This window comes from Salvelinus alpinus, chromosome 11 (genome assembly GCF_045679555.1).
Source record: "Salvelinus alpinus chromosome 11, SLU_Salpinus.1, whole genome shotgun sequence".
In the NCBI taxonomy this organism is placed as follows: Eukaryota; Metazoa; Chordata; class Actinopteri; order Salmoniformes; family Salmonidae; genus Salvelinus; species Salvelinus alpinus.
Window position 1 is genome coordinate 54,164,584 of NC_092096.1, and position 24,321 is coordinate 54,188,904.

Below are 24,321 nucleotides of genomic sequence, written 5' to 3' on the forward strand. Positions count from 1 at the left end.
GTGAGTCGGGAGGAAACGCCATTCAATTTACAGAAGAATACTGATGAGTATGTTGAGGAATGTCATTTCATTTAGAAAATTCTGCACTTGATTTTTGATGGCGTCGGCGCGAGACTGGACATTGCGTTCCCAGGTAATTATAACCGATTCATGAAACAACCGATTCAGTGGGGAATTCAAATTGGCTAGATGTTGATTTTAAAATAGTGACGACTAGAGCAGAGGCGAAAGTGGTCCACTATACAGCACTTTTTGACTAATAGCAAAGGGGAATTGAAAAACTATGATTTAGGCTTACCCTTCTTCATGAAGTTGTGTAGAAAAGTTATGGAGACAATAATTACGCTGTCTGAAACGGGCTCCTCTAGTGAAAAACAGGTCGGACTCTGATTAATTCAAGTGTCATTATCTACATCAGTCGATACATCAGTTCTATATTGGCTCACCATGTATACATGTTTGGGTGAATACAGTAAATGTTACTAAGGCAACTACAGCATTATTACGCAATAGTGTCCAAGTGGACTGCTGAAATGCAGTAGTTTTCCCGAATATATATATATATATTTGGATTTCCCTCTAAAATCACCTCTAATCCCACACGTTTTTTAAACAACTAATTTAGGATTATCTTGTAGCATGTTAGCTTTGTTCTGCAACTAGCCATTCAAATGACCATTTATATTAACAATTTAGACTTGTACTTTTGTTACAAATAGAAATCTGCAACATTAAAAGTCAAAGTTGTTCATATAAATGGTCATTTAAATGGCTAGTTGCGGGATGAAGCTAGTAGCTGTTAGATCTACTGCTGATGTCATGTCAGTCCAACAGATCCATCTCTGTGATCTCTTCCCCGAGATGAGGCTTCTGTGGAGGGGCGGCTCCTGTGGAAAGGCTATGATTATGCCTTCACCCCCCTCCCTCGGCAGGCCATGGGTTTGGATGGTGGTGGTGGTCATATGGCTCCCTGGTGCTCTGGAGAAGTGTATCTTTGATGAGGTTCAGCAGTCGGTCACAGTGGTCACCACACCCACTGATCCAGACGGACCTCACCCTAAGACGACGGCCAGGAGCAATGTTGGGCACCAGACTCCACTTACTGCTTCAGAGGACACAGCTAATCCTTTTCAAATTCGTTCATTTGCGCTTCAACATTCTTCATCCCAGAGACACCACAGGAAGCACATGAGAGAGCTGGCTCCACCCACAAACCATCCACAGCCAATCAGGATCCACACCTGGGTTCCGAGGGATAGCCCCGCCCTGTCTCAGGTGGAAAGCGAGAGACTGGAGCCAGCAGTCAGGGAGGCTGTGGGCATCGTGTCCAGCTTGCTGTCAGGTAGGAGAGGAGAGTGTCTGTCTCTATGTGTTTGAGTGGATCTGTACTGAACAAAAATATAAATGCAACATGAAACAACTTCTAAGATTTACAGTTCATATAAGGAAATCAGTCAATTGAAATAACTAAATTAGGCCCTAATCTATGGATTTCACATGACTGGGAATACAGATATGCATCTGTTGCTCACAGATACCAACAACAACAAAAAGGTAGGGGCGTGGAGCAGAAAACCATTCAGTATCTGGTGTTACCACCATTTGCCTCGTGCAGCGTGACACATCTCCTTCACATAGAGTTTGTCCGGACAGGGCCACAGTGTCTCCCGACCGCTCCTGTCTCAGCCTCCAGTATTTATGCTGCAATAGTTTGTGTCGGGGGGCTAGGGTCAGTCTGTTATATCTGGAGTATTTCTCCTGTCTTATCCGGTGTCCTGTGTGAATTTAAGTAGGCTCCCTCCCTCTTTCTCTCTCTCTTCTCTCGGAGGACCTGAGCCTTAGGACCATGCCTCAGGACTACCTGGCCTGATGACTCCTTGCTGTCCCCAGTCCACCTGGTCATGCTGCTGCTCCAGTTTCAACTGTTCTGCCTGCGGCTATGGAACCCTGACCTGTTCACTGGACGTGCTACCTTGTCCCGGACCTGCTGTTTTCGACTCTCTCTCTACCGCACCTCTAACTCTGAATGATCGGCTATGAAAAGCCAACTGACATTTACTCCTGAGGTGCTGACCTGTTGCACCCTCTACAACCACTGTGATTATTATTATATGACCCTGCTGGTCATCTAAGAACGTTTGAACATCTTGGCCATGTACTGTTATAATCTCCACCCAGCACAGCCAGAAGAGGACTGGCCACCCCTCAGAGCCTGGTTCCTCTCTAGGTTTCTTCCTGGGTTCTGGCCTTTCTAGGGAGTCTTTCCTAGCCACCGTGCTTCTACATCTGTATTGCTTGCTGTTTGGGATTTTAGGCTGCGTTTCTGTACAGCACGTTGTGACATCGGCTGATGTAAGAAGGGCTTTATAAATACATTTGATTGATTGATTGATCAGGCTGTTGATTGTGGCCTGTGGAATGTTGTCCCACTTGTCTTCAATGGCTTTGCGAAGTTGCTGGATATTGGCGGGAACTGGAACACATCGATCCCGAACATGCTCAATGGGTGAAATGTCTGGTGAGTATGCAGGCCATGGAAGAACTGGGACATTTTCAGCTTCCAGGAATTGTGTACAGATCCTTGTGACATGGGGCTGTGCGTTATCATGCTGAAACATGAGGTGATGGCGGCGGATGAATGGAACGACAATGGGCCTCAGGATCTCTTCACGGTATCTCTGTGCATTGAAATTGTCATAGATAAAATGCAATTGTGTTCATTGTACGTAGCTCGTGCCTGACCGCATAACCCAACTGCCACCATGGGGCATTCTGTTCACAATGTTGACATCAGCAAACCACTTGCCCACACGATGCCATACACGTGGTCTGTGGTTGTGAGGCCGGTTGGACGTACTGCCAAATTCTCAAAAACGACATTGGAGGCGGCTCATGGTAGAGGAATGAACATTCAACAGCTCTGGTGGACATTCCTGTAGTCAGCATGCAAATTGCACGATCCCTCAAAACTTGAGACATTGAGACATCTGTAGCATTGGGTTGTGTGACAAAACTGCACATTTTAGAGTGGCCTTTTATTGTCCCCAGCACAAGTTGTACCTGTGCAATGATCATGCTGTTTAAACAGCTTCTTGATATGCCACACCTGTCAGGTGCATGGATTATCTTGGCAAAGGAGAAACGCTCACAAACAAGAATGTAAACAAATTTGTGTGCAAAATTTGAGAGAAATAAGCTTTTTGTCTGTACGGAAAATGTCTGGGATATTTTATTTCAGCTCATGAAACATGGGACCAACACTTTGCATGTTGCGTTTATATTTTTGTTCAGTGTATCTACTGTGTGTGGATGTTTCTCAGTAGGAACATTATTGTGTGTGGATGTTTGTCAGTAGGAACATTTATTGTGTGTGTCTTTGACTGAGTCTTTGTGACTTTTGTGTCACGTTTGGTGTGTAATAACAATGTAATGATGTAATCATGTGGGGATAACTAAGTGTTTCACTGATCATTTAATACTTGCTGTCCCGACAGTAAACAGAGTCCCTGGTTATCTGCTGCTCAGCAGAGACATCAACAAGTACTGCAAGTTCATATGGAGGAACGCCAGCTCTGCCAACTATAACAAGTCTGTGTGTTACAACTGTATACATAGCTATATGTGTGTATTTGTCCATTTCTTTACATAGTAAAATACTATCTCTGTTTATACAGTATGTTTCTCTTGTCTAAGACGTTCGGATACAGTATATCGGATTTTCTACTGTTATTGGTCGGTGAATCATTTCAACCAATCAAAGATTTCCATTTCCACAGGTGTGGCCGAGCCAATGAGAACTACAGGACGGAGACCTGTCTGGATGTCATTGTGAGTAGCAGCATCTGAAACCTCTCTCATATCACACAGACAGGGAGATGCTGTATTATTATTAGTCCTTTGATGGAAATCATGACCTGCCAGTGAGGATGCACCACCATTGATTGACAGATCCCAGATGATCACCTGAGTGGTTGTTCCGTGTACTCAGAGCCTGATGCACCAACCATGACTGTGATAAGGCCTGAGGGGGCGGGACTTCCTGACACTGACTTCCTACTTTACCTCCACGCACAGAGCACCGACAAGTGTCGAGCGGAGGTGAGGGGTCACAGCAGAGACAATGTTATGTTCAATGTAAATCAACTTAGCTTGTGACTGTCAATATAGCTCTGGTTGACCTTAGGTACAGATCTAAGATCAGCAGGTATCCTTACCAGCATACTCTCACCAATGAAAAGCAATACGATCAGTAATGAACTCAGGTCATAAAATATGTTGACTGTCAATGTATCACTCTTTCCTCTTCACTATTCATATATCCCAGCCCGGGGTGTTGGCCTATGCAGTGCACTGCCAGACTGACTCCCAGGGTCGACCTCTGGCTGGAGTGGTGGTCATCTGTAGGGACAGACTGACTGGGGAGGGATACAGCCACCAAGGCACTGTGCAGGTAAAATAGTTTTTTTGTGAGTGTGAGTGAGTGAGTGAGATATTTGGCATCTCCTTTCCTTCTTCTCTCCAGACAGTGATCCACGAGTTGTTCCATGCATTGGGTTTCTCCAAAGAACTCTTCAGCACCTGGAGAGACTGCTCCTACTCACAACGTCAGTAACCTTGCCTGTGTTATCATTTGGTATATTACATTTGTATTATAAAGGCTATATTTCATTGTGTTACTTTATGGTGTGTTTTTGTCCAATCTTTTGGTCAGGGCTAAACCTGTTCGATTTTTTCTCTCTCTGTTGTAAAGGTATCTGTTTTGTTTTGCTGTGGATTTGTTGTTGTCTGGTTGAGTTATACTCGGTTGTGTTGTGTGGTTGAGTTATACTCGGTTGTGTTGTGTGGTTGTTGTGTGGTTGAGTTATACTCGGTTGTGTTGTGTGGTTGTTGTGTGGTTGAGTTATACTCGGTTGTGTTGTGTGGTTGTTGTTTGGTTGAGTTATACTCGGTTGTGTTGTGTGGTTGTTGTGTGGTTGAGTTATACTCGGTTGTGTTGTGTGGTTGTTGAGTTATACTCGGTTGTGTTGTGTGGTTGTTGTGTGGTTGAGTTATACTCGGTTGTGTTGTGTGGTTGAGTTATACTCGGTTGTGTTGTGTGGTTATGTGATTCTGTGTTGTTGTGAAGTTGGGATGGGCTGCTCCCCCCGGGTTCAGGTGACTAACACAGATGAGACGGGTCAGGTCAGGATCTACACCCAATCAGTGATCAGAGCCCTGCAGGACCACCTGTTATCTACTGGCCCTGAGCTGGGAGGACCACTGGAGAACCTGGTACGGACCCTGACATGAGCCGTTAACACACAATATATTCGTAGTGCAGAAATATAGGCACTGTAGTCACAGTCATGAAATACCGGACTTTATTCATATCAGAGTCGTTCCCAATATGTTTGTGAGGTCTTATATTGTACTTTACCTTTCTCTCACTACCTCGTTACCCATAACTCCTTTCTCACACTTATCTCTCCCAATCTCTCTCTTTCTCTCCCCTGCTCTTTAACACACACTCTCCCCCTCCCTCTCTCTCTCTTTCTCCACTCCTCCCTCCTCTCCCCATCTCTCAGGATGTAGGTTCTAGGGGTCTGTCCTCTCACTGGGAGTCCAGGGTGCTACAGGGTTCCATCATGGCTGCAGCCCTGGGGGATCCAGCTGTGGTGCGTGTCGACCCGGTCACCCTGGCCGCCCTACAGGACACGGGCTGGTACTCTGTCAACCACAGCCGAGCACAGAGCCTGGTGTGGGGAAAGGGTGAGGGACCGTCTGTCCATTGAGACGGATGTAACTTTTCATAAATGAACCAAACAGATAAGGTGGTTAGAAAGAATATCTGTCAAAGATAAAGAGTGTAAGAGAGGAATATCGTTAATGAGTGATTCTGTGTGTACCTAATTAATGGCCATAGTGATTTATTGTTTGTGTATCTTTCGTAGGTGAGGGAGCAATGTTTGGATCACTGTCCACCTGCCATGACAACTCCTCCTCATTTTTCTGCACGGGCAGGTATTGTTATTATTTTATTTGAATATCCCACACTTAACCATACAATAACAAATAAATCCCATTCTCCAACGTTGTCTAAAGCTGTCCAGATCCTCTACCTCATTCTCTGTTTGACTTGTGTTCTACATCGCTCAGTGGTTTAGGGTGTCATTATCTTCACCGCCACAAGGGGGAGTGCCAGACTGACCCTCACCTGGATGGGTGCCGCATTTACAAACCTCTAATGGTGGGTCTTCTGCTCTTATTTACTTCCGTTTTACCGTCTCCCTGAACTCTGTTCTCCATGACAAAACAGTATTTCAAACACTCTTCCTCAGCTTCACCTTCTCTCTCTATTTAAACTTCTCCCTCCTCTTCCTTTACTCCTCTCTCTGTGTTTTCCTAAGAGTGCGTGCTGGAAAGAGGAGAACGAGAGAGAGACTGAAACAGAGTGGAGTGGAGAGTTGTACCGTATAGACAGCCGATGCTTCTTCTCTAACCTGAGCAGAGAGGTCAGTGTGTGTGTATTTTATGTGGACTTACACCGCATATATTTGTGAAAAAGTGTATGAAGGTGACACCTACCCATTTATTTTATTTTCTCTCCATCTCCTCTTTCTGTCAGAATGTCTCCCTGTCTGTTAGTGACTCTGTGGTGGGGCGTTGTTATAGACACAGGTGTACTGGGCTGAACCGGTATCAGATACAGGTGTCTGGCTCTGACTGGTTAGACTGCCCAGTAGGAAGCACCATTGAGGTAACTTTTGAGCATACACCGATTTTGCCATTTTGGCCATTAGATTCTACCATGATTTGACATTATTTCTCATTCATTCATTCATCCAGGTGACAGGATACAGGGGGTTAGTTGCATGTCCTGACAAGAGGTTGTGTTATTACCCTGACATTGGTCTCTCCATCGACAACCAGGACCCCCACTCTCCAGCTGACTCTACTAAAGGCACAGTGACTACTGAGAAGTGAGTATGGCAGAGTAGGAAGTATTTCAGTATCTTTGGTATGGCACAACATGAACTTGTAATTTTGTTATTTTCTTGTCTTCTCTCCCTCAGCGATCCCCTGTTACATCAGAACACAATCCCTGACCCGAGCCTGACCTTTGACCCTGACCCTACTTGTGCAGAACCAGGGGTCAGTACAGACCCCACGTTGGCTCCAGTCCTGGGGGTCAGTGCTTCTGTCTGTCTCCTGGCTGCCCTGATGGTGGCCTACAGGAGGTATCGCTCCTCCAGAGTCAGGGTTAATGCTGCCCCTGAGGCCCCCAGTGTTCTGCAGTTGCACTCGACCCAAAGTGATTCAAATAACTGCTGATGGAAACTGGGTGTCCATTATGGCACAGTCTTGTACACTGGTGTAAATGGTTACTTAATCAAGTAGGTGGTGTTTGTACATTATTTATCAGAGGGGGAAATCGACTAAGTGTTGAACTGTACAAATGAAAAAAGTACACTAAAGCAATGAGCAATGCTGAGGGGTTCTAATTGTCCCCTGGATTTGATGTTCAACATGGATTTAGCTTTAACACTATGTTAACTTGTAATAACAATGAATTATGTGAGCGTTTTCTGTGTCTTATCCCTGTGGTATACATTTTACTCATACAATTTGACATATAAAATGTAAATCTGCACTATTTATTTTATTGACGGGATCTGTTGCCAAGGTGATGTTTTCTGGAATCCCCCGTAGATAAGTCAGAGCAGGGAAGGTTCCAGGCATAAGAGACATAAGCGGTCACGTAGGCCTCCAACCCCGCCCCCCCAAAATGTAAAAATAAATATATATATATATATATATATATACACACTACCGTTCAAAAGTTTGGGGTCACTTAGAAATGTCCTTGTTTTTGAAAGAAAAGCTACTTTTGTTGTCCATTAAAGTAACATCAAATTGATCAGAAATACGGTGTAGACATTGTTAATGTTGTAAATGACTATTGTAGCTGGAAACGGCAGATTTTTAATGGAATATCTACATAGGCTTACAGAGGCCCATTATCAGAAACCATCACTCCTGTGTTCCAATGGCACATTGTGTTAGCCTTTTAAAATTATAAACTTGGATTAGCTAATTTATCATTAGGAAACCCTTTTGCAATTATGTTAGCACAGCTGAAAGCTGTTGTTCTGATGAAAGAAGCAATAAAACTGGCCTTCTTTAGACTAGTTGAGTATCTGGAGCATCAGCGCTTGTGGGTTTGATTACAGGCTCAAAATGGCCAGAAAAAAATACCTTTATTCTGAAACTCGTCAGTCTACAACATTAACAATGTCTACACTGTATTTCTGATCAATTTGATGTTATTTTAATGGACAAAAAAATTGCTTTTCTTTCAAAAACAAGGACATTTCTAAGTGACCCCAAACTTTTGAACAGTAGTGTATATATTTATTTTCAGCTTAGGGCCCCCAAAAGACTAAAACGGGCCCTGAGTCAGAGAATGTCAGTTGATAGAAGTTAATCTGCAGTGACTGTGATCGGTCATGCTCAAAGATCAAGATAATACAAATGTTGGACAGTCATGAAATTTGACAACATGCTAGCCTCTAGGAATCAGTTCAGCAGCACAAAGTATAACACACTTTTCAAACACTAGCTAGGTGTAAAATAGTTGGGCATCAACAGCATGCATACAAAATGTCATTACCTATTAAGCAATTCCTATTTTACTTGAAATCATAAACTAAGGTTGAGCAAGAGAGGCTTAGATACATTTGACTAATGTCGTGTCTAGTGACGAACTTGAGCGTGGTGTCTTTGGGGTCAAAGCGCATGGTATGACTTCTTGTAAATGGCAGGTGAAAAAGAAAGTGAAATCTAGTTACGTTGGAAAAACACGTACAAGGGATAGTCGAGGAGCAAATCGGCTTCTCTTATTCATATCCCACAGTCCGTCCTGTATGAGGCAACGACTGAGAGACAGTGGAGACAGAGAGCAACACGATGACAACCCAGCAGCAGGAGGGTGAGAAGCGCTTTGACCCCAAAGACACCACGCTCAAGTTCGTCACTAGACACGATATTAGTCAAATGTATCTAAGCCTCTCTTGCTCAACCTTAGTTTATGATTTCAAGTAAAATAGGAATTGCTTAATAGGTGATGGCATTTTTTATGCAGATTTGACACTATTGATTTGATTGTAGCTTGAATATACAGTAAATGAAATATACAGGTAACTGCCAAAATAATGGAAACACCAACAAAGTGTCTTAATAGGGCGTTGGGCCACCAGGAGCCGCAAGAACAGCTTTAATACGCTTTGGCATAGATTATGCAATTGTCGAACTCTATTGGAGGGTTGCGACCTATGTCTCCTATAAACTGCGCGCGTGCGCGGCCGCGCAGCTCCTGCCAGGGCTGCGGCGCAGAAGAAATGTCATGCCGCGTGGAGACGTAAGAGATTGAACATCACTGAGTACGCCCCATTAATTTGCACTATTTAGATCAATTTTTTTCCCCTGTGATCGAATCAACATTATATCAGCCCCTTTTCAATGCAACAAACCAAAATAAATCTAACTTTGCAAGATTGAGTCTTTGATTTTGTTGTGGGCAAAGCCAGAGCGCAACGGAGTAGAATTCTATTGGCGGGGGTAGTACACGGGCGATCGTTCAATCACCCGCGAATGAATGCACTTTTCAGATCAGAGCGCAGTGCCGTGGGTGTCCCCATTTGTTGATATTCTTTTCTAGTAAGCAAGTTATTAGCCCAAGTGTAGATAAATATAGGTCAGCAAGGAGGAGTTATTGCTTCCTACAAGAACACAAAACATGTAGGCTACATTTCAAGCTGTTTTTGAAAAGCCAGGCAGGTCAAAAGCATATGTCTTAATTAAAGGGGCAGTGTTGTATTTTGAGACAGACTTGAATATACAAATAAGCCAATAGGCAGAGGGGTAGCCTACATTGTCAATTCTCTGTATGGTAATAATAATTAATTGTATTTTGAAAAGTGGTTTCTTCATCATAAAACACAATACAATGCAATTTATAGTCACATATTTGGAGTGGTGATTTTAGCATGTAAATCTTGGTGGGGCAAAAAAAATCAAAAGTGGGATACATGTCAGCAAAGTCACCACACAACACTAAACAATACATTAATTGAGGCCTCCCGAGTGGCGCAGTGGTCTAAGGCACTGCATCGCATTTGCCAGCATTTGCTAGAGATCCTGGTTTGAGTCCAGGCTCTGTAGCAGCCAGCCGTGACCGGGAGACCCATGGGGCAGAGCACAATTGGCCCAGCGTTGTCCGGGTTAGCGGAGGGTTTGGCTGGCAGGGATGTCCTTGTTCCATCGCGCTCTAGCGACTCCTGTAGTGGGCCGGGCGCAGTGCACGCTGATACAGTCGCCAGGTGTACAGTGTTTCCTCTGACACATTGGTGCGGCTGCCTTCAAGGTTAAGCGGGCATTGTGTCAAGAAGCAGTGCGGCTTGTTTTGGTTGTGTTTCGGAGGACACACAGCTCTCGACCTTCGCCTTTCCTGACTCCGTACAGGAGTTGCAGCGATGAAACAAGACTGTAACTATCAAATGGATACCATGAAATTGGGGAGAAAAATAGGTAACATTTTTATTTAATTTAATTGCACTATAACGGTGACAAACGGTACCCACAAACTGTTAGGGCCTACATAAAGTTGTCCCAAAGCAGGCCCAACATCTTACCACTGCTACACCTGGCTATCAGCGCAGCCTTGTCTGGCAGCGAAACAGTTCATTCAGCCTCATTTACTTCCTTTAAAAAAACACAGCTGATATGGCTGACTTGCTTAAACAAATGTGGTTTCTAATGACAATTGAGATGTACAAACTATGGCATAAGGGGACGACAAGCGGATAAGAGGCAATCTGTAATTTTGATTAAGACATTAATGAGAGAGCTAGGATGGACGTAGTCAATATAACTATTTATTCAGCACTTTTGAAATGTACAGCGACAGAATTCAGAACATGGACTATTCTTACAGTGTTCTCCCTGTACACCAAGTCAGAACCGTAGGATAAATAAAGGGGGCATATAAGCAGACAATGAAAGCTCTTACAATATTCAATGATTACATTTCTCTAAAACAGGTTATAGGCTACATGTGCACCACCAAGTCAGAACAGTAGGCCGAAATTAAGAGGGTTAAATAGACCAAATTATTAGGGGGAGGTACATGGGCTACTGACATCTTACCACACAACATACACTACCGTTCAAAAGTTTGGGGTCACTTAGAAATGTCCTTGTTTTTGAAAGAAAAGCAAATTTTTTGTCCATTAAAATAACATCAAATTGATCAGAAATACAGTGTAGACATTGTTAATGTTGTAAATGACTTTTGTTGATGGAAACAGCTGTTTTTTAATGGAATATCTACATAGGCGTATAAAGGCCCATTATCAGCAACTACCACTCCAGTGTTCCAATGGCACGTTGGGTTAGCTAATCCAAGTTTATAATTTTAAAAGGCTAATTGATCATTAGAAAACCCTTTTGCAATTATGTTAGCACAGCTGTTAACTGCTGTTCTGATTAAAGAAGCAATAAAACTGGCCTTCTTTAGACGAGTTGAGTATCTGGAGCATCAGCATTTGTGGTTTCGATTACAGGCTCAAAATGGCCAGAAACAAAGACCTTTCTTCTGAAACTCGTCAATCTATACTTGTTCTGAGAAATTAAGGCCATTGCCAAGAAACTGAAGATCTCGTACAACTCTGTGTACTACTCCCTTCACAGAACAGCACAAACTGGCCCTAACCAGAATAGAAAGAGGACTGGGAGGCCCCGGTGCACAACTGAGCAAGAGGACAAGTACATTGGAGTGTCTAGTTTGAGAAACAGACGCCTCACAAGTCCTCAACTGGCAGCTTCATTAAATGGTACCCTCAAAACACCAGTCTCAACATTAACAGTGAAGAGGCGACTCCGGGATGCGGGCCTTCTAGGCAGAGTTGCAAAGAAAAAGCCATATCTCAGACTGGCCAATAAAAATAAAAGATTAAGATGGGAAAAAGAACACAGACACTGGACAGAGAAACTCTGCCTTGTTTGTATGCATCTTTATTAACTCAATGATATATATTTTTTAATATTGTTTGCAAACTGATATGTGAACACATATTAATGCCAAAATAACATGTTTGTTTTTGCAAAAAATGTGGGGCTCAAAACAGGTTGGGTTCTGCTCCACCTGCCCTGAATGACGGGTCGCCACTGCCTATTTGACCGATGGTGTTACAGACCAAGTAAAATATCATTAGTTAATGTCAAACTCTTTTTTTTTTAAGTCTCATGCAATGTAGGCCTACATTGAACACCCCATATAGGCTACTGTAGGCTATATCAAAGTAATTCAAAGCTATTTCCAATGTTTTGGGATTTGCCACATTGGTATTGTTGGTAGGCCTACATTATGCTCAAATAGCCACAATAGCTTATTGGCTAAAACATTAAGGGTACAAATTCCCGAACCTTTGACATTTCCGCTCACAAGACCTAAAATTTGCCCCGTGCCCTAAACAAAAGTAGAATTGGATGCAACACCATGTTTCCACGAGAAATTCCATAATTTGGTGTTTTGTTGATGGTGGTGGAAAACACTCTCAGGAGCCCGCTCCAAAATCTCCCATAAGTGTTTAATTAGGTTGAGATCTGGTGACTGAACACACACACACACACACACACACACACACACACACACACACACACACACACACACACACACACACACACACACACACACACACACACACACACACACACACACACACACACACACACACACACACACACACACACACAATTTAAACCACCTATTGTATGCTCCTTTGAGACCTCTCTTTTTTATACATGACCCTAAACATGATTGGATGTTAATTGCTTAAAACTCAGGAACTACACCTTTGTGGAAGCACCTGCTTTCAATATACATTGTATTCCTCATTTACTCAAGTGCTTGGTTTATTTTGGCAGTTACCTACCTGTATGTTGTAAGATGTGCTAAAAGTTTTGGGGAAAATAAGATACAAATTAGAATTTTATTCCAAATGCCAATTTGAACCACTTCTGTGTATATATATATATATATAGCTTGTGATATAGCTTGTATATATATATACACACACATAAGTATTTATTACGTTTTTTTATTAGCATTCTTCCATATTGACACAACCTCTATGATTTTACCAGGAGCCCAGTTTATAGATGATCACAGGGCAGAGCTTATTCAGAGGTTCAGTCCGGTAGAGCCCATTGCAGATGTCATGCTCTCACAGAGACTGATCCATTCAGAGGTTTATTCTAACATCCTGGCTGCCAGAACCAGCCAGGACAAAATGAGGGCGCTATACGAAGCCATGTCCACTCAACCCCAGAAGGAGGCACTCTACAGCATCCTGGTGAAGGACTATTCTTGGGTCACTCAGGACATCCGTAAGTATCACAAGCTCTATCGGCTCTGCCAGCTACCATTAAGCCATAAGGTACCGTTATCTCTCTGCATACAGTATGCACACCAGACCTGATTAGAAAACAGTTGCATTTTGTCGTTTATTTGAAAATACCAACCTTTCAAATAGTCAAAGTTGTCGAATATAGATAATCAACTAAAAGGCAATTATTTCCTTTGATAATCAAATACAGGTCTCAGAAAATCTAATAATATTTGAAAGTATATTGAATACCTCTCAGAAAAAAACAAATAATATTTTAAGGTATTTAAGTGATTACAAAACAAAAATAATATTTATTTGGTGGCTGCCAAATGCTGTATTTGATGAAGAACGAAAAACTACAACAATTAGTTGAATTAGTCTAAATATATGATCATTAGCACATTACTTTGTGATTACTACAATAGCAACGTTGTTGTTACATAGGACTTTAGGAACCTGGGTCCTGTTTAGGAGAATGGAAATTGACAGAATGTTCAAACCTACATGTATTGTGTAGATCTAATATGATCCACTGACAGATGGATTGGAATTAAAATACTTAAAAATGTAGTCACTTTCTAAGATCTGTATTTAAATAGTTTTAAAATTGTAATTTTTGGGATCTGTATTCAAATAGTTGTCACCTCCAAAGTAACTATTTGTTACTTTCCCAAAATAGTTACTTTCCACAAAGCATATTTACAACTATAGTTATCTCAGGTCTGCTTGACAATGTACGAATCAGTTGAGCTATACAAAAGGAGCCAATTCGATAGCACCATTGGTGACATTTTAAGTTAGCTGTGGAGTGAGTTTACTGCACATTCTTATATCTGTCAAAGATGGTGGATAAATGAAGATGTCCCACTCAGACCGTTTACCATTGAAGAAAGGCGGTGGCTCTCCCATTGACACCAATGCATTAGCAGCTGGGTCTGGTCTGCTTAAAAAATAGCGAGTGGGATGTCTCGCTTCCTCTTCCGTCTATGTCTCCTTTACACAATAGCTCCTTTATGATCCATGTAGATCAGGGATGGGCAACTGGCGGCCCGTGGGACCGTGGACCAATTTGACAAATATATATATATACGTATATATATATACTGGACCAGTCAAAAGTTTGGACACACCTACTCATTCCAGGGTTTTTCTTTATTTTACAATTTTTTTTACATTGTAGAATAAAAGTGAAGACATCAAAACTATTAAATAACACGTATGGAATCATGTAGTTACCAAAAAATGTGTTCAACAAATCAAAATATATTTTATTTTTGAGATTCTTCAAAGTAGCCACCCTTTGCCTTGATGACAGCTTTGCACACTCTTGCCATTCCTGTGGTGGTCCTCATGAGAGCCAGTTTCATCATAGCGCTTGAGGGTTTTTGCGACTGCACTTGACGAAACTTTCAAAGTTATTGACATTTTCCGGATTGACTGACCTTCATGTCTTAAAGTAATGATGGACTGTCATTTCTCTTTGCTTATTTGAGCTGTTCTTGCCATAATATGGACTTGATCGTTAACCAAATAGGGCTATCTTCTGTATACCACCCCTACCTTGTCAGAACACAACTGATTGGCTCAAACGCATTATGAAAGAAAGAAATTCCATAAATTAACTTTTACCAAGGCACACCTATTAATTGAAATGCATTCCAGGTGACTACCTCATGAAGCTGACTGAGAGAATGCCAAGAGTGTTCAAAGCTGTCATCAAGGGAAAGGGTGGTGACTTTGAAGAATCTCAAACATAAAATATATTTTGATTGTTGAACACTTTTTTGGTTACTACATGATTCCATATGTGTCATTTCATAGTTTTGATGTATATATATATATACTGTATATAATTTTTATTTTTGGAACTCAGTCAACTTATTGTTGAGCGTTAGAATAATAGAATACACAAGGTGCCCATTTAAGCAACATTGTTTTTAGATTGGTAAGTTAGCTGGCCGCTAGACTATCTAAACTTGTATAAGCATGGTTGCATTACTGACTGAGGTGGAGCCCATTGATCATCAGTTATCATATTAAAAACTGCAAACATTTGCCTCCACCCTATCGCAAAATGTGTAGAATTGCAGGAAATTAATTGGCATGAATCATGCGCACTGATATGAAAATATAGATATATTTATACTTTTCGTATTCCTATTTAGTATTGAAGCATTTCACTTAACACAACATGTGCAAACCTGACAATTCAGCCCGATGATTGAATCACTCTAACGAGGTATGTGTCGCTAGGTGTAGCCTACGACTCATATTGATAACCAGGTCAATACAATATGGCTTGACTGACTCGTCAAATGTGACAGGTACTCTGATGTTAATATTGTAAAATCATTTAGTGTTCAGGTAGTCTAAACTTTGTAGTAATCATGGCTGAAATACCGACTGGGCACACAGGGCATGCACCTAGGGACCCTGATTTCCGGGGCCCCCAATGATATTGTTAGTCACTCACAGTCAGATGATTTCATATGACCACGGCGCAAGTCATGTGGAATTGCACGAAATTAGCTTTAAAACTGCACATTTTTCTCCCCACCCCATGGCAAAATGTGTAGAATTGCAGAACATTTTTTTTTTTACTGCACATTTATCTCCCCTGCCAAAGAGAGGGCCTTTAAAATGTTTTACCAAAAATCTCGCTTAGGGCCCCCCAAAAGTCTCGGCCCTGGATAGAGGGAACAGAACCTAATGTACTGTATCAAGATCTATAAAATAGAACTGCACATATACTGTAAACATTGAAGCACCGGGAAAAACATCACTATTACAATGTATTAAACTGTTTGGTCTCAGATAACATGGAGTAGTCTACTGTATGAGTAAGGCAGTCATTTCAAGTGCATTAGTTTCTCAAATATGGTGTGTTTCTTCTATGAAAACAGATAGAATGAGGATATTGCCGCTGGGAAAAAGTGCATCAGGAAACACAATCCTTGGTGAGAGATATTCCTTCTGAGTCTAACTTCTCTGTTACACACGTAAAACAGAAATGAAAATGGCAAAGTGCAGCCCGAAGATGCATCCAGGGCTAAGTTAGAGTCAGAGTTCATTACAAAAATGTCAAATTAATAAATGAGAAGTAGGTGAGTGTCAAATTATAATTGTCAGTATAATTGTAAGTGTGTAGAAACAGCTTTGTATGGCCTGCCTGACATTTAAATTGTGGGATAATAATAATAATCGTAGCAGGTAATGTCTGTAAGAAAATGTTTATTTTGGGGGGTAGCGGCCAGGGGGGGCACGTAAACAGCATTTTAAAACGACCACCCAAGTTGCTAAGTCTGCTCCTGCATTTATATTTGTATATTTTTATAGTGGAAGGACTGAGACAGGAGAGAATGGCAACCAGCATGGGCCATACAGAGGAGGAGATGAACAATACCAGAGTGCTGCAGCTGAAACAGAATGTTGTCGAGCGAGTGCCTGAGAGACTATCAAGGAAGTCAGGTAAGCAGGTAGAACTATACGCAGAATTGAACACACATACTTACTAGGCAATGTCAAGAAATCAATGATGATAGACTATATTAAGACTACAATTAGAAATGAAACATAAAATTGCGTAGCAATATAAAAACAACAGCGAAATACCTGAGGAGTTCAGGTAGGCAGGTGGAACTGTAGAATGCAGAGTACAATACACTGGGCAATATCAAGATATCAATGTATGAAAAAATGAAAGGTGACAAATAACGTGCATTTTCAAGTAGTATAAACAGTACAAAGTCAACATAAGCCTGTTAGCATTCCCATAGACTTAACATTGGTGGGTTAGCTACTTAGCATTGTGGAACAACAGAAAATATTTCGATCCTGACCTAATGTTATGTTCATAAAAACATCTCAGCACTATTTCTGTCTTTTGTCATTGATACTCTGTGTCTAACAAGATTGCCCTTTCAAGTAATGAGTCTCTGTGAAAGCAAACACAGAGTTTCTGTCCGACTACATTGCAGACGTTGTATTGCATCAACTAATGGTTGCATACCACGTCATCGACTGTTTAGTCGGGCATCAGATGGATATATCATATGATGTGGTTAGCTGATATGTTAAAAACCTATCCAGGCGTTGTAAAATCTGGAATGCTTCACTAATGTAGTCAGGCAGGGCCTCAGAGACCGCTGATGATTAGTCTCAAAGAAAAAAAATCTACACGAATCCAACATGTTTATGACCATGACTTGCAAATTATACATAAATGCCCTTGAATGTAATTTAGTCTAAACCTTGATTCGTGCATGAATAAAGTTTGTTTTGATCCCGTTCAGAAACATTCCACGTTAGAGTGAACGGACTGAGAGGGGAGATAATGGAAATCGACGTGGGCCATTCAGAGGAGGAGATGAACAATACCACAGTGCTGCAGCTGAAACAGAAAATTGCCCAGAGACTACCAGGCTGGGACATAGGTAGGCAGGTTGAACTCTACAATACAGACTTAGAACAAACATACTGGACAATGTACGTAATGATATTAATGGAATTTGATGGTTTATCACTAGGGGAACAAGGGAACTCCCAACATATTGAGTAACATTGTGATAAACAGTTCATAATAACAATTACAGTAATGTGTGTACCACCTTATTAATGACAACCGTACGCTGAACTCTCACCTCTTTACGCAGAAACCCTGATGATGAGATACACATGCAAGACTCTGGAAGACTCACGCCTGCTCTCCTGTTACGGAATCCAGGACAAGTCTCTCATTAATCTAGTGCTTGATAAATATAGAGAATAGAGCATCTTCGCCAGTCACATCATCCCACTACACTACACTTCAAAAAATGCTGGGTTGTTTGGTTGACCCTGGGTTGCAGGCGTTGGGTCACTTAGATGGGTTGTGGTGTATGAGTTCCCTTAAACCATATGTAAGTCCCATTGTTGGGATACAATAAGGTGGTATACCTTATTATAATATGTAATAAATAATCCAATGTGTAAAATGCTAATAAAATAAAGGACAATTTTAATTTGTGGTATGTAAGCTTAACATGATAAAATGGGATGACATTTACTCTCTTGGTCAACAAGCTCTAGCTGTATGCCACACCTGTCACGTTCCTGACCTAATTTCCTTTGTTTAGTCTTTGTTTAGTTGGTCAGGATGTGAGCTGGGTGGGTGTAGTCTATGTTATGTGTCTCATTGGTTTAGGTGTGTCTGATTTGCCTGATATGGTTCTCAATCAGAGGCAGGTGTTTTACGTTGTCTCTGATTGGGAACCATATTTAGGTAGGCCGTGTTCACTGTTTGTTTGTGGGTGATTGTTCCTGTTCGTGCGTTCATGTTTTTAAGTTCTCAAGTTCAGGACTGTAGCGTCGTTGGTTTCTTTCTGTTTATTGTTTTTGTTCGTGTTTAAAAGTATTCAAATAAATATGGATACATACCACGCTGCGTTTTGGTCCGATCCTTGCTCCTCCTCAGACGAGGAGGATTACGACGTTCGTTACAACACCGCTAAAAAGCGAAGCCTTTTGAAAATAACCTTACATTCAAAAACCCGTAGCACTCACGTCCGTAGCCATGAAGTGCTTTGAAAGGCTGGTAATGTCTCACATCAACACCATTATCCCAGAAACCCTAGACCCACTCAATTTGCATACCGCCCAAACAGATCCACAGATGATGCAATTGCACTCCACACTGCCCTTTCCCACCTGGACAAAACGAACACTTACGTGAGAATGCTATTCATTGACTACAGCTCAGTGTTCAACACCATAGTACCCTCAAAGCTCATCACTAAGCTAAGGATCCTGGGACTAAACACCTCCCTCTGCAACTGGATCCTGGACTTCCTGACGGGCCGCCCCCAGGTGGTGAGGGTAGGTAGCAACACATCTGCCACGCTGATCCTCAAAACTGGAGCCCCTCAGGGGTGCGTGCTCAGTCCCCTCCTGTACTCCCTGTTCACCCACGACTGCGTGGCCAGGCACGACTCCAACACCATCATTAAGTTTGCAGACAACACAACAGTGGTAGGCCTGATCACCGACAACAACAAGACAGCCTATAAGGAGGAGGTCAGAGACCTGGCCGAGTGGTGCCAGAATAACAACCTATCCCTCAATGTAACCAAGACTAAGGAGATGATTGTGGACTACAGGAAAAGGAGGACCGACACACCCCCATTCTCATCGACGGGCTGTAGTGGAGCAGGTTGAAAGCTTCAAGTTCCTTGGTGTCCACATCACCAACAAATTAGAATGGTCCAAACACACCAAGACAGTTGTCCTATTTCATAGTTTTGATATCTTCACTAATAAAAATAAAGAAAAACACTTGAATGAGTAGGTGTGTCCAAACCTTTGAATGGTACTATATATATACAGTATACTGTATATCATTTTTATTTTTGGAACTCAGTCAACTTACTGTTGAGCGTTAGAATAATAGAATCCACAAGGTTCCCATTTAAGCAACATTGTTTTTAAATTGGTAAGTTAGCTGGTCGCTAGACTATCTAAACTTGTATAAGCATGGTTGCATTACTGACTGAGGTGGAGCCCATTGATCATCAGTTATCATATTAAAAACTGCAAACATTTGCCTCCACCCTATAGCAAAATGTGTAGAATTGCAGGAAATTAATTGGCATGAATCATGGGCACTGATATGAAAATATAGATATATCTATACTTTTCGTATTCCTATTTAGTATTGAAGCATTTCACTTAACACAACAATGCAACATGTGCAAACCTGACAATTCAGCCCGATGATTGAATCACTCTAACGAGGTATGTGTCGCTAGGTGTAGCCTACGACTCATATTGATAACCAGGTCAATACAATATGGCTTGACTGACTCGTCAAATGTGACAGGTACTCTGATGTTAAAATTGTAAAATCATTTAGTGTTCAGGTAGTCTAAACTTTGTAGTAATCATGGCTGAAATACCGACTGGGCACACAGGGCATGCACCTAGGGGTCCGGGTTTCTGGGGCCCCCAATGATATTGTTAGTCACTCACAGTCAGATGATTTCATATGACCACGGCGCAAGTCATGTGGAATTGCACGAAATTAGCTTTAAAACTGCACATTTTTCTCCCCACCCCATGGCAAAATGTATAGAATTGCAGGACATTTTTTTTTAAACTGCACATTTATCTCCCCTGCCAAAGAGAGGGACTTTAAAATGTTTTGCCAAAAATCTCGCTTAGGGCCCCCCAAAAGGCTCGGCCCTGGATAGAGGGAACAGAACCTAATGTACTGTATCAAGATCTATAAAAATAGAACTGCACATATACTGTAAACATTGAACCACCGGGAAAAACATCACTTTTGCAATGTATTAAACTGTTTGGTCTCAGATAACATGGAGTAGTCTACTGTATGAGTAAGGCAGTCATTTCAAGTGCATTAGATTCTCAAATATGGTGTGTTTTTTCTATTAAAACAGAGAATGAGGATTTGCCGCTGGGAAAAACTTGTGCTGGGAGGAGTGCATCAGGAAACACAATCCTTGGTGAGAGATATTCCTTCTGAGTCTAACTTCTCTGTTACACACGTAAAACAGAAATGAAAATGGCAAAGTGCAGCCAGAAGATGCATCCAGGGCTAAGTTAGAGTCAGAGTTCATTACAAAAATGTCAAATTAATAAATGAGAAGTAGTTGAGTGTCAAATTATAATTGTCAGTATAATTGTAAGTGTGTAGAAACAGCTTTGTATGGCCTGCCTGTATGCATACAGTGGGGCAAAAAAGTATTTAGTCAGCCACCAATTGTGCAAGTTCTCCCACTTAAAAAGATGAGAGAGGCCTGTAATTTTCATCATAGGTACACTTCAACTATGACAGACAAAATGAGAAAAGAAAATCCAGAAAATCACATTGTAGGATTTTTTATGAATTTATTTGCAAATTATGGTGGAAAATAAGTATTTGGTCAATAACAAAAGTTTATCTCAATACTTTGTTATATATCCTTTGTTGGCAATGACAGAGGTCAAACGTTTTCTGTAAGTCTTCACAAGGTTTTCACACACTGTTGCTGGTATTTTGGCCCATTCCTCCATGCAGATCTCCTCTAGAGCAGTGATGTTTTGGGGATGTTGCTGGGCAACACGGACTTTCAACTCCCTCCAAAGATTTTCTATGGGGTTGAGATCTGGAGACTGGCTAGGCCACTCCAGGACCTTGAAATGCTTCTTACGAAGCCACTCCTTCGTTGCCCGGGCGGTGTGTTTGGGATCATTGTCATGCTGAAAGACCCAGCCACGTTTCATCTTCAATGCCCTTGCTGATGGTAGGCTTTGTTACTTTGGTCCCAGCTCTCTGCAGGTCATTCACTAGGTTCCCCCGTGTGGTTCTGGGATTTTTGCTCACCGTTCTTGTGATCATTTTGACCCCACGGGGTGAGATCTTGCGTGGAGCCCCAGATCGAGGGAGATTATCAGTGGTCTTGTATGTCTTCCATTTCCTAATAATTGCTCCCACAGTTGATTTCTTCAAACCAAGCTGCTTACCTATTGCAGATTTAGTCTTCCCAGCCTGGTGCAGGTCTACAATTTTGTTTCTAGTGTCCTTTGACAGCTCTTTGGTCTTGGCCATAGTGGAGTTTGGAGTGTGACTGTTTGAGGTTGTGGACAGGTGTCTTTTATACTGATAACAAGTTCAAACAAGTGCCATTAATACAGGTAACGAGTGGAGGACAGAGGAGCCTCTTAAAGAAGAAGTTACAGGTCTGTGAGAGCCAGAAATCTTGCTTGTTTGTAGGTGACCAAATACTTATTTTCCACCATAATTTGCAAATAAATTCATTAAAAATCCTACAATGTGATTTTCTGGATTTTTTTTCTCATTTTGTCTGTCATAGTTGAAGTGTACCTATGATGAAAATTACAGGCCTCTCTCATCTTTTTAAGTGGGAGAACTTGCACAATTGGTGGCTGACTAAATACTTTTTTGCCCCACTGTATACACCTGTTCTGAAAGGCCCCAGAGTCTGCAACACCACTAAGCATGGGGCACCACCAAGCAAGCGACACCATGAAGACCAAGGAGCTCTCCAAACAGGTCAGGGGCAAAGTTGTGGAGAAGTACAGATCAGGGTTGGGTTATAAAAAAATAACTGAAACTTTGAACATCCCATGGAGCACTATTAAATGGAATATGGCACCACAACAAACCTGCCAAGAGAGGGCCGCCCACCAAAACCCACGTACCAGGCAAGGAGGGCATTAATCAGAGAGACAACAAAGAGACCAAGGATAACACTGAAGAGCTGCAAAGCTCCACAGCGGAGATTTGGAGTATCTGTCCATAGAACCACTTTAAGTGAAACTCCACAGAGCTGGGCTTTACGGAAGAGTGGCCAAAAAAAAGCCATTGCTTGATGAAAAAAACAAGCAAACACATTTGGTGTTCTCCAAAAGGCATGTGGGAGACTCCCCAAACATATGGAAGAAGGTACTCTGGTCAGATGAGACTCAAATTGAGCATTCTGGCCATCAAGGAAAATGCTATGTCTGGCGGAAACCCAACACCTCTCATCACCCCGAGAACACCACTCCCCACAGTGAAGCATGGTGGTGGCAGCATCATTCTGTGAGGATGTTTTTCATCGGCAGGGACTGGGAAACTGGTCAGAATTGAAGGAATGATGGATGGCGCTAAATACAGGGAAATTCTTGAGGGAAACCTGTTTCAGTCTTCCAGAGATTTGAGTCTGGGACGGAGGTTCACCTTCCAGCAGGACAATGACCCTAAGCATACTGCTAAAATAACAATCGAGTGGTTTAAGGGGAAACATTTAAATGTCTTGGAATGACCTAGTCAAAGCTCAGACCTCAATCCAATTGAGAATCTGTGGTATGACTTAAAGATTGCTGTACACCAGTGGAACCCATCCAATTGAAGGAGCTGGAGCAGTTTTGCCTTGAAGAATGGGCAAAAATCCCAGTGGCTAGATGTGCCAAGCTTATAGAGGTGGCTCTACAAAGTATTGACTTTGGGGGGGGGTGAATAGTTATGCACGCTCGAGTATTCAGTTTTTTTGCCTTATTTCTTGTTTGTTTCACAAAAAATATTTTGCATCTTCAAAGTGATAGACATGTCGTATAAATCATATGATAAAAACCTCCCAAAAATCTATTTTAATTCCAGGTTGTAAGGCAACAAAATAGGAAAAATGCCAAGTGGGGTGAATACTTTCGCAAGCCACTGTACATGTAGGTAGAGTTAAAGTGACTATGCATAGATAATAAACAGAGAGTAGCAGCAGCATAAAAAGGGGGACAATGCAAATAGTCTGCGTAGCCATTTGATTAGCTGTTCAGGAGTCTTATGGCTTGGGGGTAGAAGCCTTTAAGAAGTCTTTTGGACCAAGACACTTGTCATCTCCCGTCTGGACTACTGCAACTCGCTGTTGGCTGGGCTCCCTGCCTGTGCCATTAAACCCCTACAACTCATCCAGAACGCCGCAGCCCGTCTGGTGTTCAACCTTCCCAAGTTCTCTCACGTCACCCCGCTCCTCCGCTCTCTCCACTGGCTTCCAGTTGAAGCTCGCATCCGCTACAAGACCATGGTGCTTGCCTACGGAGCTGTGAGGGGAACGGCACCTCCGTACCTTCAGGCTCTGATCAGGCCCTACACCCAAACAAGGGCACTGCGTTCATCCACCTCTGGCCTGCTCGCCTCCCTACCTCTGAGGAAGTACAGCTCCCGCTCAGCCCAGTCAAAACTGTTCGCTGCTCTGGCACCCCAATGGTGGAACAAACTCCCCCACGACGCCAGGTCAGCGGAGTCAATCACCACCTTCCGGAAACACCTGAAACACCACCTCTTTAAGGAATACCTAGGATAGGATAAAGTAATCCTTCTAACCCCCCCCCCCCTTAAAAGAGTTAGATGCACTATTGT

General features: G+C 42.1%; 2 protein-coding genes across 3 annotated transcripts; both read left to right on the plus strand.

Moving 5' to 3' along the window:
* The first annotated feature begins 845 nt into the window (after window positions 1–845).
* On the plus strand, window positions 846–7,730 carry LOC139533431 (ciliated left-right organizer metallopeptidase). Its single transcript, XM_071331457.1, has 14 exons — window positions 846–1,342; window positions 3,495–3,588; window positions 3,777–3,828; window positions 3,949–4,098; window positions 4,325–4,450; window positions 4,523–4,604; window positions 5,168–5,271; window positions 5,565–5,748; window positions 5,931–6,000; window positions 6,136–6,226; window positions 6,387–6,491; window positions 6,605–6,736; window positions 6,826–6,959; window positions 7,053–7,730. The coding sequence occupies exons 1-14, from the start codon at window positions 862–864 to the stop codon at window positions 7,309–7,311; spliced, it is 2,064 nt and encodes a 687-aa protein (XP_071187558.1). The 5' UTR covers window positions 846–861; the 3' UTR covers window positions 7,312–7,730.
* A 1,089-nt stretch (window positions 7,731–8,819) lies between these two features.
* Window positions 8,820–18,456, plus strand: LOC139533432 (uncharacterized). Of its 2 annotated transcripts, XM_071331459.1 has the most exons (6): window positions 8,820–8,968; window positions 13,183–13,425; window positions 16,331–16,384; window positions 16,764–16,895; window positions 17,720–17,860; window positions 18,080–18,456. In XM_071331459.1, the coding sequence occupies exons 1-6, from the start codon at window positions 8,947–8,949 to the stop codon at window positions 18,193–18,195; spliced, it is 708 nt and encodes a 235-aa protein (XP_071187560.1). In that variant the 5' UTR covers window positions 8,820–8,946; the 3' UTR covers window positions 18,196–18,456. The 2 variants fall into 2 exon arrangements, with proteins under 2 accessions (XP_071187560.1, XP_071187561.1); XM_071331460.1 differs by lacking the exon at window positions 16,331–16,384 and having other exon boundaries at window positions 18,080–18,427.
* Window positions 18,457–24,321: the final 5,865 nt, after the last annotated feature.